Consider the following 13,858-nt stretch of genomic DNA (forward strand, 5'->3'; position numbering starts at 1 on the left):
TAAATCTGTGAGATAGCGGTCTATAAATACCCTTCCTTGTAACGACCTTTATTTTTTAGTACTGTATAAACAGCCTTCACCTAAAAGTTGCTTGAACTAAACAAACAGATAATGCATGAATAATTTTTCCGGCATACAAAGCAAATCATATAAAAATTAACAACAACAAACATGTTCGATGAACAAAACAAATATTATAAAAGAACAACCAACAAACATACCTCCCTAATAGTTAATTTATTGATATCATCCATCAATATCATGTCAAAACTATATTCTTTCCCCTTGTTTGAATTTGTCAACTCCAAAATAACCGTCTATAACTACCTTTGCTTGCAACAACCTTTTATTTTTATAATACTGTATAAACAGCTTTCACCTATCGTTGTTGTCGACTCCAAGATAACGGTCTATAACTACCTTTGCTTGCAATAACCTTTATTTTTATAATATTGTATAAACAGTTTTCACTTATCGTTGCAGAAGAACGACACCACCAAGTTAAAAATCGAGCAAGAGAACTATCACCAGAGAGAGATAGGGTTGTGGTATTGAAAGAGAGTAGGTTGTGTTTAGATAATCCAAAACCCTACAATCTATAGGGGTATTTATAGGTGTAGAGAGACTTGTGTGCTATTCTTTCCCATAATTAAATAATATGAAACAAAATCAGATTAAAACTTTAAAGCTACTATATTCTATAAATAATTTGAAACAAAATCAGATTCTGAAACTTGCTTCTAATATACCCGAAACTAAAAAAGGTAATTCTAATTTTTGATATTTTTCATCTAAAAAATCCATAAAATTAGAAAAAAAGAACGGAGCGATGTGAGAGGCGCCACCTACTAAATCCAGAAAATTAGAAAAAAAGAACGGAGCGATGTGAGAGGCGCCACCTACACGCCCCTCGCTTCTCCTTTATATAAGTATACTAGTGAATAAAGCCGCGCTTCGCGGCGGCGTTATAAATTTTGTATAAATTTTGATACGAATTAATATTATAATAGCATAAAAATTATTTTGAGTCATCTTCCGGTTAAACATATCACTAAAAAAAATATTATAATTAGTATAAAAATTTGTTTAAGTGGTCATCCTGTCAAAAACAATACTAATAATAAAATTAGTTCGAATGGTCCTCCCGTCAAAGACAATATTAATCCATAATTATTATTTTTATGATAAAACTAAATATTATAATTTAGATCAAAATTAGTTTGAGCCGCTCTCTTGTCAAACACAATACTAATAACAAAACATTATAATTTAAATATTAGTTTGAGTCTCCTTACTGTCAAATACAATACTAATAAAAATTATTCTAATTATGATAAAATTAATGATTATAATTGGATAAAAATTATTTTGAAATGTGATCCCGTTTTAACAAAAAATATATTATAACATAGATATAAAATTATTTTAGCCACTTTCCCGTCAAATACAATACTAATAGAAAAAATATTATTATTTAGATTAAAATTAGTTTGGGCCACCTCCTGTGCCTAGAGATGTTCAAAAAATCTAAAATCTGAGATCCGATCCGATTTGGAAAAAAATCTGAAAAACCTGATCCGAAAAAAACCCGGTCTGGCGCGGCTAGATCCGAGGGCCGAAAACAGGCCTAGTATTTTCAAAAAAATCCGCATAAAATCCGGATTTTTGAAAAATCCAAAAATCCGGGCTTTTTAAAACTAAACCAGGCCTAGTATTTTTGGAAAAACCCGGCCCGGCTCGGCCTGATTTTTAGAAAAGCCCGGCCCGATCTGGTTTGAAAAAAATCCGGATTTTTTTGGCCCGATCTGGATCCGGCCCGAACAGATCTTTTGTGCATCTCTACCTGTCCCGTCAAACACAATACTAATCATGAATCATTTATATTATCATAAAATTAATATATGATTCCTATTTTATATATCCTATTTTGTTTTATTAACTATTTTTATTTTATGATTCCTATTTATTAATTAAAATTTTTTAATCTTTTATGGTTCTAATTTTTTTGCTATTAGTTTTTTTTAATGATTATTATATTTACAATCCTTTATTTTCTATTCAAAATTTAATAAAATTATAAGAATAAATCGAAAATAGAAATTGTACGTATTACCTTACAAATCTTAAATAAAATTGTATTTTATCTATGATTGTTAGTTTAAATAAATATAAAAATTATTCTAATTATGATAAAATTAAAGATTATAAACGGATAAAAATTATTTTGAACCATGATCCCGTTTAACAAAAAAATATATTACTCCCTCAGTCCCTCTCATTTCTTTACAGTTACTATTTTGAGATGTCCCTCTCATTTCTTTACGTTACCATAAATAGTAAGTTTTTTCCATCATTACACCCACTATCTCATACTCCCTCTGTCCCATTTAATTCTATACGTTTCTTTTTCACTGCTCGACACGCACTTCAATGCTCTTGTAAAATATAGTTCCATAACTTATTTTTAAAGTTTTCTTTTTCTGAATAAAAATATAACATTCAAACTTTTATTCAGAAAAGAAAAATCTTAAAAATAAGTTATAGAACTATGTAAAACAGGAGCATTAAAGTCCGTGCCGCGTCCCCGTCCCCCAATGTATACAACTCAGGGGGACGGAGGGAGTATTTAACAACAAAAACTAATATTACACCCACTAATTTCCTCCACTATCTCAAATCTATTATTAAATATTGATGGGTCCCACCACTTTACCCACTTTTCATCTAACTTTACTCATTTTTCATACATTGTCTTGGTCTCCGTGTCCCCCTCCAATGTAAACAATTGAGGGGGACGGAGGGAGTATAACATAGATAAAAAATTATTTTAGCGACTTTCCCGTCAAACATAATAATAATAGAAAAATTATTATTATTTAGATAAAAATTAGTTTGGGCCGCCTCCTGTGCCCGTCAAACACAATACTAATTAAGAATCATTTACATTATCATAAAATCAATATATGGTTCTTATTTTATATATCCTATTTATACTTTCCCGTCAAACATAATACTAATAGAAAAAATATTATTATTTAGATAAAAAGTAGTTTGGGCCGCCTCCCGTGCCCGTCAAACACAATACTAATCAAGAATCATTTACATTATCATAAAATCAATATATGATTCTTATTTTATATATCATATTTATTTGTTAATTATTTTTATTTTATGATTCCTATTTATTAGTTAAAAATTAATTTTCTTTTATGGTTCTAATTTTTTTGCTATTAGTTCTTTTAATGATTATTATCTTTACAATTTATTTTCTATTCAAAATTTAATAAATTATATGACTAAATCGAAAATAAAAATTGTATGTATTACTTTATGAATTTTAAATATAAAATAGTATTTTATCTATATGATTGTTAGTTTAAATAATTTTAATCCTATTCTTTTTAGGATTCCTAAATAAGAAAAAGAATTGTACTTTTGGTATCCTTGAACCTGACTTTTTAAATTATAATTATATCTTCTATCTGAAATTTAAGAAAATTATAAGAAAAGAATTTTATTATTTTAAGAATCGAATAAAAAAAATAATTGAATTACCTTTAAGATCCTTAAACTTGATTTTTTGAATTATAATTTTGTTTTCTATTCAAAATTCCAGAAAATTATAAGACTAAATCGAACCATTATCGAGATTGGTTGTAAGTTCATACATACTATTTGAATGAGGTTGCGAAGATCTCAAAAATATTTTCACAATAGAGATGCCATCTTTTTGATTATTATGGAACGACGTGAGTTTAGCGCTATGAACCTGTTTAGACAATTTGAGATTATGGAAGATGCTAGTTTTTAATTTTTGTAGATATATAATTTGAAAAAAAATTAATAAAATAAGATTATAAATTTATAACTTTTGTAAATAAGAATTATATTTTTTAATTATATTTGTTCTATAATTGTTATTTTGAATAAATAAAATCCTACTCTTTTATGATTCCTAAATACGTAAAAACATTATACTATCTTTATAAGACTGAATCGAACAATTCGTCACATCACCGCACTGCATTTTTTTTTATATTTGATTTTGTTGCTTGTGTCTGATTAGTTAGTCTCGTGTCCTTTGCGTTGTCTTAGATGCATGGTCATTAGCTACGGTTCATGTGTATTTTTGCTTGGTGCAATCTTTTGTTTCCAATTTGTTTAGTCAAATTTGGTTGATCTGAGTTATGAACTGCTGCATCGTTGAGTATATATTGTTGGCCGCAAGTCAGGCTTTTTGCCTGGGAAGTTTAATTTTATGTATTCCAATTGAAAACTGATTTTTGGTTAAAATAAATTCTGATATTCTTTGAACATAATTGTAAAATGCTCTGTCGAATGTTCATTATCCGTCGAAAACAAAATAAAAATTGGTTGTTCATTAATTAGGCAGGTTTGATGGTAATTTAATTAGATTAGTTTACTGGTTTAAATTAATTAGGGGATTATTAATTAGTTGAATAAAATTAATTTTTGTTTTAGTTTGGCAACTATTAATAAGACAATAATTTTATAATTCGTAGATTTTAACTATTATGTTTTCTAAGATTCCTAATTCTTAACTACTCAGAATTTCATATATATTTTAGGTATTATATCTCTTTTAAGCTTTGTATTTCTTAACTGTTTAGAACTATCTCTATTTTTTTTTTTGAGATTCCTATTTCTTAACTACTTCGAACTTCATAGATATTAGCTATTATATTTTTATAAAAATTCTTATTTTCAAACTATTTTTTAGCTATTTTATCTCAAAAAATTAGAAAAATTAAACGAAGGAATTCTAGAGGCGCCCGCATCCTCCTTTATATATATACTAGTGAAAAAAGCCGCGCTTCACGGCGGCGTGATAAATTTTGATATGAATCAGAATTACAATAGGATAAAAATTATTTTGAGTCATCTTTCCATTAAACATATCACAAATAAAAAATATTATAATTGATATAAAAATTTGTTTAAGTGATCATCCTGTCATACACAATACTAATAATAAAATTAGTTCGAACCCCCCTCCCGTCAAAGACAATATTAATCCATAATTATTATTTTTATGATAAATTAAATATTATAATTTAGATCAAAATTAGTTTGAGCCGTTCTCTTGTCTAACACAATACTTATAACAAAACATTATAATTTAGATATTAGTTTGAGTCGTTTTACTGTCAAACACAATACTAATAAAAATTATTCTAATTATGACAAAATTAAAGATTATTTTGAATTGTGTAACAAAAAAATTATATTATAACATAGATAAAAAATTATTTTAGCGACTTTACCGTCAAACATAATACTAATAGAAAATTTATTATTATTTGGATAAAAATTAGTTTGGGCCGCCTCCCGTGCCCGTCAAACGAAATACTAATCAAGAACCATTTACATTATCATAAAATCAATATATGATACCTATTTTTTATATATTATTTTATTTGTTAATTATTTTTATTTTTTGATTCCTATTTATTAATTAAAAATTATTATTCTTTTATAAAAAACAATTTAGCGACTTTCCCGTCAAACATAATACTAATAGAAAATTTATTATTATTTAGATAAAAATTAGTTTGGGCCGCTTCCCGTGCCCGTCAAACACAATACTAATCAAGACCCATTTACATTATCATAAAATTAATATATGATTCCTATTTTTTATATATTATTTTATTTGTTAATTATTTTTATTTTTTGATGCCTATATATTAGTTAAAAATTATTATTCTTTTATGGTTCTAATTTTTGTTGCTATCAGTTTTTTTTTAATGATTATTATCTTTACAATCCTTTATTTTCTATTCGAAATTTAAGAAAATTATAAGACTAAATCGATAATAACAATTGTACGTATTACCTTACAAATCTTAAATATAAATTGTATTTTATCTATGATTTTGTTAGTTTGAATAAATATAATCCTATTTCTATTAGGATTACTAAATAAGAAAATAATTGTCTCATCTTTAGAATTCAATAAGAAATACTAAATAAGAAAAGAATTGTATCATCTTTAGAATTCGATAAGAAAAGAGTTGTATTACTTTTAGAATTCTTGAACCTGATTTTTTGAATTATAACTATATTTTCTCTCCGAAATTTAAGAAAAATCAGAAGACTGAATCGAACAATTCTAGAGACGCCCGCATCCTCCTTTATATATATATATTGATGATTGATGATTGATTTGCTATTACTCGGCTGCTGATGGATGAGGTGTAACTCTAGGCTTTCCACTTCTGTTCGACTTTTACATTATTTGCTTCGGTTATTCTCTTAGAGTATCCTCAACCATTAAACACCCTTGGTTAAAATAAAAATTTTAGACACTGCTCGAAAAACTCACATTCCAATCAAACCATACCTATATGTTTTCTATTAGCCAACCTCCTATGAATATTTATATTTGTCGAATCTATACAGGTCTGCAAGAAATTTGTAGAAAGATTGCACATCATTTATTACCATATTGAATTGATATATTCTATTTTAATATTTAAAATATTAATAACATATTGTTTCCTTTCAAAAAATAACATACTGTTTTTAAATTTTAACTAACTCCATTGGAGATGCTTTTACAGCTTTAACATTTTTTTTTTTTATATCACTAAAACTCTCATTCTCCTTTTCAGAATTTGAGTGTTGGCAGCCTCTCCAATTCCTCCACATCTCCCTTTTTGGTGCAGCAATGCAACACAATCACGGGCAGACATTACACTTGTAAAAAGCACAGAAGATGCGTTTAGTTTGCATCCATCTTCCCTGAGCCCCTGATGGTTGAGCTCATCTCTGGAAGAGGATAATTTAATAGACGCCACGGCGCCACACTCTTTGGCTTTAAGATGAACACTTTCTGCCATATCGACATCAAGAAGTCCACCGAATATAACTGTCAGAGCCAGCCTCTGCTTTTCTGAATAGCTCTTCTCGTCAGATCCACCTTCAGCAATTTTCTTCACCTTAGGTTAACAGTAATATAGCGGTTTATGTATACCCTTTTCAAGTGCAGGATCATCTCTGAAAGTTACTGTCCCTGCCTGATCCCAAGCATAGTATAGATGCGAAATGAAATTTCTGCGAGTTCAAAAAGACATCCTACAGAGGAGATGAAGGGACAGTTTGTTCACTACTTTAGAATCATTAGACCTCGGAGGCCTTGGGTTTGTTTCTGTTGAAGTGTGTTTCTCATTTTGATACAACTAGCATCTACACGAACCACATAAATCTAGGGAAGACTCTATTAAAGTATAGAATGAGGGGATTCAGAATTTCCATGACTCAGAGATTCATTTCCCATCATCGTATAAAATCCAAACTTATGAGTTGGATAATTAAAATTTCCTTCTTCTACCACATTTTTCAGGCATCAGGCAAAATTATATGCAATTATGCTAAAAGATTGAGATTAGGTCTCCCGGTCTCTAATTTCATATTGCTCTACATGCCTCTAATTCATCTCCATTAAACCCAACTCATGATGTATACAAAACATCAATATATTACAGTAGGATAAAGCAACATATGTAGAGTATTACATGGTCTCATACACCCATGACTCTGTCCTAAAAATACTGTAGACCTTGCAAACAAGGCAACTAGATGTTTCGTTTCTACCACGTAAAGGGAACTCAATCCCCTCGAATACCTGTCTTAAAAGATTATTACAGACCTTGAAATAAGACACGAACATGTTTCCACCACAGAAAAGGGAAACCAGCCATCAAGATGAGTTATATTAAGCAAGCATCACCTAACCTAATCCTAGACGTCCTAACGCATTCCTGTCTTAATAAACATATCATGTCAATTATTCAATTTCGAAGTGCGAGGCCTCCAACACTTTGAAATCTCAAAAATGAGACCTATACTAAAGCTTTTCCAAATTATCTACACTTACACTAATGGTATGTGCTGAGGCTCCTCATAAAAGGGGGGCAGCTAACCTGGCAGAAAACTAATGAATTAGTAACACAAGCAATTACGATAATGAAACTTGGCCAAAACAGGACAAAATTTGAAATCCCCAAAAATTTCACTGTAAAACTCTGGTAGAATTGACCACCAAAGGAGGTATAAAAGATGACATGTATGTAAGCAATGTCACTTGCTCCCAGAAAACCTAAGTTTGATACCACTGTCTACTTTTGTGCAATAATAGCCATATAATCATCTACACTATTACTGAAGAAATCCCGGGTTTTTGCTTCAAAAGAAATGTCTCCCACCAGCTCACAAGCAATACCAGGGTTTGATGTGCACAAGCTGAAGAACATAAAGTACAGTAGTTAGTCAAACTGAAATTATTTTAAAAGCAGGATCAATTATATATAAACTGTTTAATACATCAAGACTATAACCATGGTCATGCCACTACAAATTATGCAAAGCAAATATCATTAACCCTAAGTGAAATTTACACCAAGGTAAAGCGCCCTCCCTGTTATACCAGCGACGCTGAACCTGCCCCAAAATGTAACCAAGAGAAGCTATACCAGCACTATATAGATGAAACATAGGAGGCAAACCAAAAATGTAGAAGATTCAGCTGAAACACCAGGAGAATCAAGAAGGTAAAAACACACAGTAGAGTCATTCTGGTCTTTTAGAAAGAACCCAAAGTTCCTTACCCTCTCCAGTCTTTCATTTTATGTGCACTGCACTGTCATATTCCACTAGTTCTAGTGTTCTACTGGTTTAAGTAATAAGCGGGATACTTACTTTCCATGCTCAAGTCCTTGTAATCTAAAAACTAGTCAGCAGAATAAACTCCGTAAATTTTAAAATTCAGCTAAAAAGTACTTGTGTTTTTAATACATCAAAATATATATCTTTTTTCTCATTAAGTCATAAACAAGACGGCAAGATGCACTAGCCTCAACCTTGTTTCGTAGGTGGAGAAACATGCAAGAGGCACACTGCTCACCAGTGGAGCCAGAGCCACATTGTACATCATTAAAGTAAGGCTAACTTGAACATTTATAAAACAATTTGCAGAGTGACCCAATTTTTTATGTGTATTTTCTTGATTAAAAAGATTAAACGAACATAAAAATTATAAAGAAACTTTGTATTCATAATTTCAATATATTCTATTACTGTAGATGTAACCCTTAATTATTTGTTAACATTTCATCCAATAAAAAATATACCAATAGCGAGACTACAATATAATAGAATGATTTTGACAATATAAACCTCAATAACCTGTTATGCACATGGAAACAAGTAACATGGGGACACAGCCACGTATGGCAATTTGGTTCGTACCCGATTCCGGAACGAACATGACCAGAAACGTTTGGGGTCGCGACCCAAATCGCCACAAGTGACAATCCACAAGAACACAATTAATTCTTGTCTTAACAAGGAACTATGCCTCTGTCATATGATAATAAATCAATATTTGTTCGAAGAAAGATGAAAGCAAAGGGAAAAACAAAGAAAAAGAACAGCCACGGCAGTATGTAGATATATGTATATGTATCTATCCATCTTAGCAGCTGCTGAATAAAGTGGTGTTATCCTATCGCATCTGGGCCTTAATTATGAAGGCCCAATACTAATGTTTTGTATATAACTTATCTTTTAATGATTTAATATCAAAAGCCCAATAAAGAATCTAATTTTTAGGCCCAATCAGTGTTATTAAATGCGATATACGCACAAAAGCACAAAGGCCACCTGGAGCATACACGCAATGCGCAGATTCATCTAAGACAAATAAATATACATATATAGATGATATCTAATGTAGAATATCGTTAAGATATAGCTAAGAAGACAATTATTTGATAAAGCAACCAAATTTACCATCATGTAGATCCAAAGTAGAACAATGTACGGTCAAAGAACAAAGAATTGCATTATTTAGTATATCTTCTTCGTCATTAATATTCACGAAATCATCATCTCCATTAATATGATTCGGATCCTCAACCTGGTCTTCTTCATCATCCTCAAGTCATATGTGCATATACAACAATTGTATGTATAAATAAATCAGTGTTTACAAGTTACGTGTATCATATATATGTGTGTATCTATATGCAAGAATCATATAAGAAGATGAGATTAATCTCTGTCCCCGTCAGATATCTCTCATTCTTGTAGGTATATCTGGTTTGTATCTATCAATGTCGCCTGGTATAAGGTCCATAGGGTTTTTGCGCTTTTTGAACTGAAAGATAAGCGTTCAGGCACATAAAAGCAAGCGCATCATTGAATGCGATCGCATCTCCGAAGCGTCATTAAAAGCAAATGCACATATTCTTTTTAACTCATTAAATACATAACTACATATTCAATTTCATTTTAATTGTTGATGTCATTACATGAGATTTAATGCCTTTAAAGATAAGTGAGAAACATAAATATACAAACTAGAGTACCATAACAACTAAAAGTAGTGTAATATTCCATGAAGGACGTCATGTACATACATACTATTAACAAAAGAGAGGGTTTGAAAGTCATTATAAATATTTATTTTGATACTCCACATAACATAAAAATATGAAATGTTGGTAATCTGTGATCTAGAAACATAATTTGAACAAGTATCAGCTTATTAGATGAAATCTTGTCGTTAAAAAGATAGATATATATATATAGACACATATACATACATACATACATACATACATTACATATATATCCAGGAAGTACATGACAGGTAACAGGGATTCAATAAGAAACAGATCCAATACGAATGTATAGTAGTTATTTCTGATGTTCTTTATTAAATAACAAGATAACAAGATAATCTGAACTTTCATGAAAGTGCATACGCAGTGGCACCAAGTTACCCCTAACAAGAGTCGAAGGTATCAGAAAGAAGAGGAGGAATATACTATATAGCACTAAAGAGACAGACCAAAGTTTCATGAATTGGAGTTTTAAAACCCATAAGAGGCGAAAAATGATTACATTTTTCTAGGTATAGAAGTTGGCAATCGGAGAGTAAAGTTACTATCAAACTAGTCTCAGAGCGTTCCTCCTGACTAGGACATGAAAAACATAGACAGATAAGCAAAACGGCCTAAAATTTGACGGATCATATACAAATTATTTATAGAATTAGGTTCTCCTGTATTTCAAAAGAAAAGTACTAGTCTAATATTAGTATAAACATATACAAATATAAACACACACACACACACACATATATACATATATACATAACCATATATACATATGTTAGATACTATCTACATCGTACAACAATATGCTATTTGAAAACCATTCACAATTCGGAAAAAGGGATTATACCATAACACAAAAGAGAAATCAACAATAAATCAATACTATCTACATCCTATAATAAAATAAATTGTGTTATGCTATATACTATGAAACCACTTCCATCCTTAAAATCAAACAAAAAAGAACAATTTGCATCAACCATTATACAATGCTTAAGGTAAACAAAGAAAACATATTCGCAATAAACATAACACAATCAACATGCACAAATCATCACTGTCACAATAATACCAGGATGTACACAAAATATAGGAAAATATCGTAAATAAGTAAAAAATATTACATATGACAGATTTACCTAATTTGTGTCATTGTTCCGAGGACCTCCAGAACCTGAATCCCCACCACTGTTATCAGTCCTGGAACTGCGAGGCCTGAACATGATACTGAAAGTCCTCTCCACGAAACTCCTAAGGTTTCCACCTTCCTCATCATCCCCGGTGTCAGTCCCCGACCCGGAAGACCCAACCCTCACATTACCGCTTGAATCATTCTCACCTCCGGAAGCAGCGGTACCTCTAACACGATTCTCGTAATCAGGATCATCAGTAGGCAACTCATACCTACAAACAGGGCAAGAATTATGCAATTCCAACCAGGGCAACAAACACTCAGAATGATACACGTGCTTACACGGCATCTGCTTAACAACCATATCCTTCTCGAAATCATCTTGACACACAGCACACTGTGCCAAATCAGAGCCCAACAACTTGTCATCAACCACAACATCAGGAAGCCCCTCCACAGCAGTTCTGGAAGCAGGCGGGGTCCCGTATCGATTCGGGTCATTCTCAGCCAGCTGCTGAATTAACTGCTCCAGCCCTTGTCCCAGAAAATAATCGCCCAAATTTGCAGGCAAACCCTCACCACCAGAAGGATTATTCTCAAACACAAACTGAATGTTTGCCCCACCAGCCCTCAAATTCCCCACATAGTCCTGAAAAAACGCAAACGGGTCAAACTCGGGTCCCTCCATGTTGACCCGGCTCGGCCCCCTCGGCCCATAACGAACCCCGGTAACCCTCCTAGCATTCGATGGGGTCTCACGATTTCCAAAAGGGTGTCGAGAATCACCAAAAAAGATGGGAAAAGTTGAGAGAAAATGGGCCAACGGGTCAACCGGGTCAGGATTAGGGTTCCGCATCGGGTCATCGATTTCCTCAAGAAACCCATCACGACAATTGGGGCAGAGAGGATCAGTGTTGGGCCTGAGATAGATGGCCACGTTGAGGTCGCACTGGTGGCAGAAATAAAATTGCTGAGTTGCTTCGGCGGAGGCCATAGTTGTCAAGCGAGAGATAGAGAAGACAGAAGTTGTGTGTCTGAGAAACTAAAACCCCAAATGTTGGACTCGTTTCAAATATATATAGGACGTGTCGGTCTGTATTCTTTGTAAATTATTGTTTTTGTACCTTATTATTTTATTAATTTACTAATTCATCACCTAGTATAGCTTTTTTTTATTGTTTTACCCTTATTCTTTCTTGGGTATCAATATCATGATTCATGATAAAAAAAAAAGTTATTAAAAAAATCTATATAAATTATAATAATTAATTATAGGTATAATTTAGGGTATTTATCAAATCTACTTTTTTTTAATAATTTAATTGTAATAATACAAATTTTTCCCAAAAATTGCATATTTACGTTTTGTTTTTTAAGAATCTACGGTTTATTTGCAGATATACATTCTTTATTCTTTGTCTTTTCCTCGTCTCTCTTCTTGCTGTCTCTCGCTCACTCTCTGTCTCTCTCGCCTCCTTTTCTCTTATGCCTCCATCTTTCCTCGCTCTCTCTATATCTCTCTCTCCCTTGCCTCTCTCCTTCTTTTGCTCTGTCTCGTCTTTCTCATCGCCGTCTCTCTCAAACTTTAATTAAGTTGATGAGATAAATTGTTGATACTTCAGATTTTGAGAAAATCAAAAAATTGATTCCAAAGACTAATTACTGTTTGTAGCGGTTGTTGAAAAAGTGTCGGTTCTTTGTACGACCGACACTATAAATGTGTTGAAAAAAAATATTTTTATACTAGTTTATATATATATATATATATATATATATATATATATATATATATATATAACTTGAAAATTTAGTGCATGATCGAGAATGCGAAACTATAAGACCTAAATTCATTATTCATATAGTGAAAAATAAAATAAGGAATTAATAATTAGGTTAAATAACACCTAACAGAAGTAATTAATTTTAGGGTTCTGACTATCACAAAATTTGCCAAGGTTTTGACCATCTCTGTTTGAATGAAAAAAAAAATGTGGTGGTAATCTCAACAGGGCTAGTTATAATCACGACTAATCGGACCATAGGGAGATAGGCTACCGATCTGAAATTTTTTTTTTTGATGTATTTTTAATAGGATTTTAGGGCTTTCCTTGTATACTACCCTATTAATAGTACTTTGAATTGACCTCGTGAATTTTCTTTTAGAAGTACCATTATCTAACTTAAATCATAACTATAATTTATTGGCTTGATTTTCAATTATAGTTAGAGATACACAATCATTTAGCAAGGAACATGCCTTGTCCCTAAGACCGGAGAAATAATTAAAGCAGACAAGCATTTA

The 13,858-nt window shown here is 31.4% G+C and overlaps 1 protein-coding gene across 1 annotated transcript; it reads right to left on the bottom strand.

The window, feature by feature from the left end:
* Window positions 1-7,990: 7,990 nt before the first annotated feature.
* LOC108200551 (E3 ubiquitin-protein ligase RING1) lies at window positions 7,991-12,613 on the bottom strand. The gene is made up of 2 exons (XM_017368747.2): window positions 11,564-12,613; window positions 7,991-8,265 (listed from the first exon to the last, which is right to left on the bottom strand). Exon 1 carries the CDS (start codon window positions 12,548-12,550, stop codon window positions 11,564-11,566), a length of 987 nt encoding a protein of 328 aa, XP_017224236.1. The 5' UTR covers window positions 12,551-12,613; the 3' UTR covers window positions 7,991-8,265.
* Between the last annotated feature and the right edge of the window lie 1,245 nt (window positions 12,614-13,858).

Source organism: Daucus carota, chromosome 9 (assembly GCF_001625215.2).
Source record: "Daucus carota subsp. sativus chromosome 9, DH1 v3.0, whole genome shotgun sequence".
Lineage (NCBI taxonomy): Eukaryota > Viridiplantae > Streptophyta > Magnoliopsida > Apiales > Apiaceae > Daucus > Daucus carota.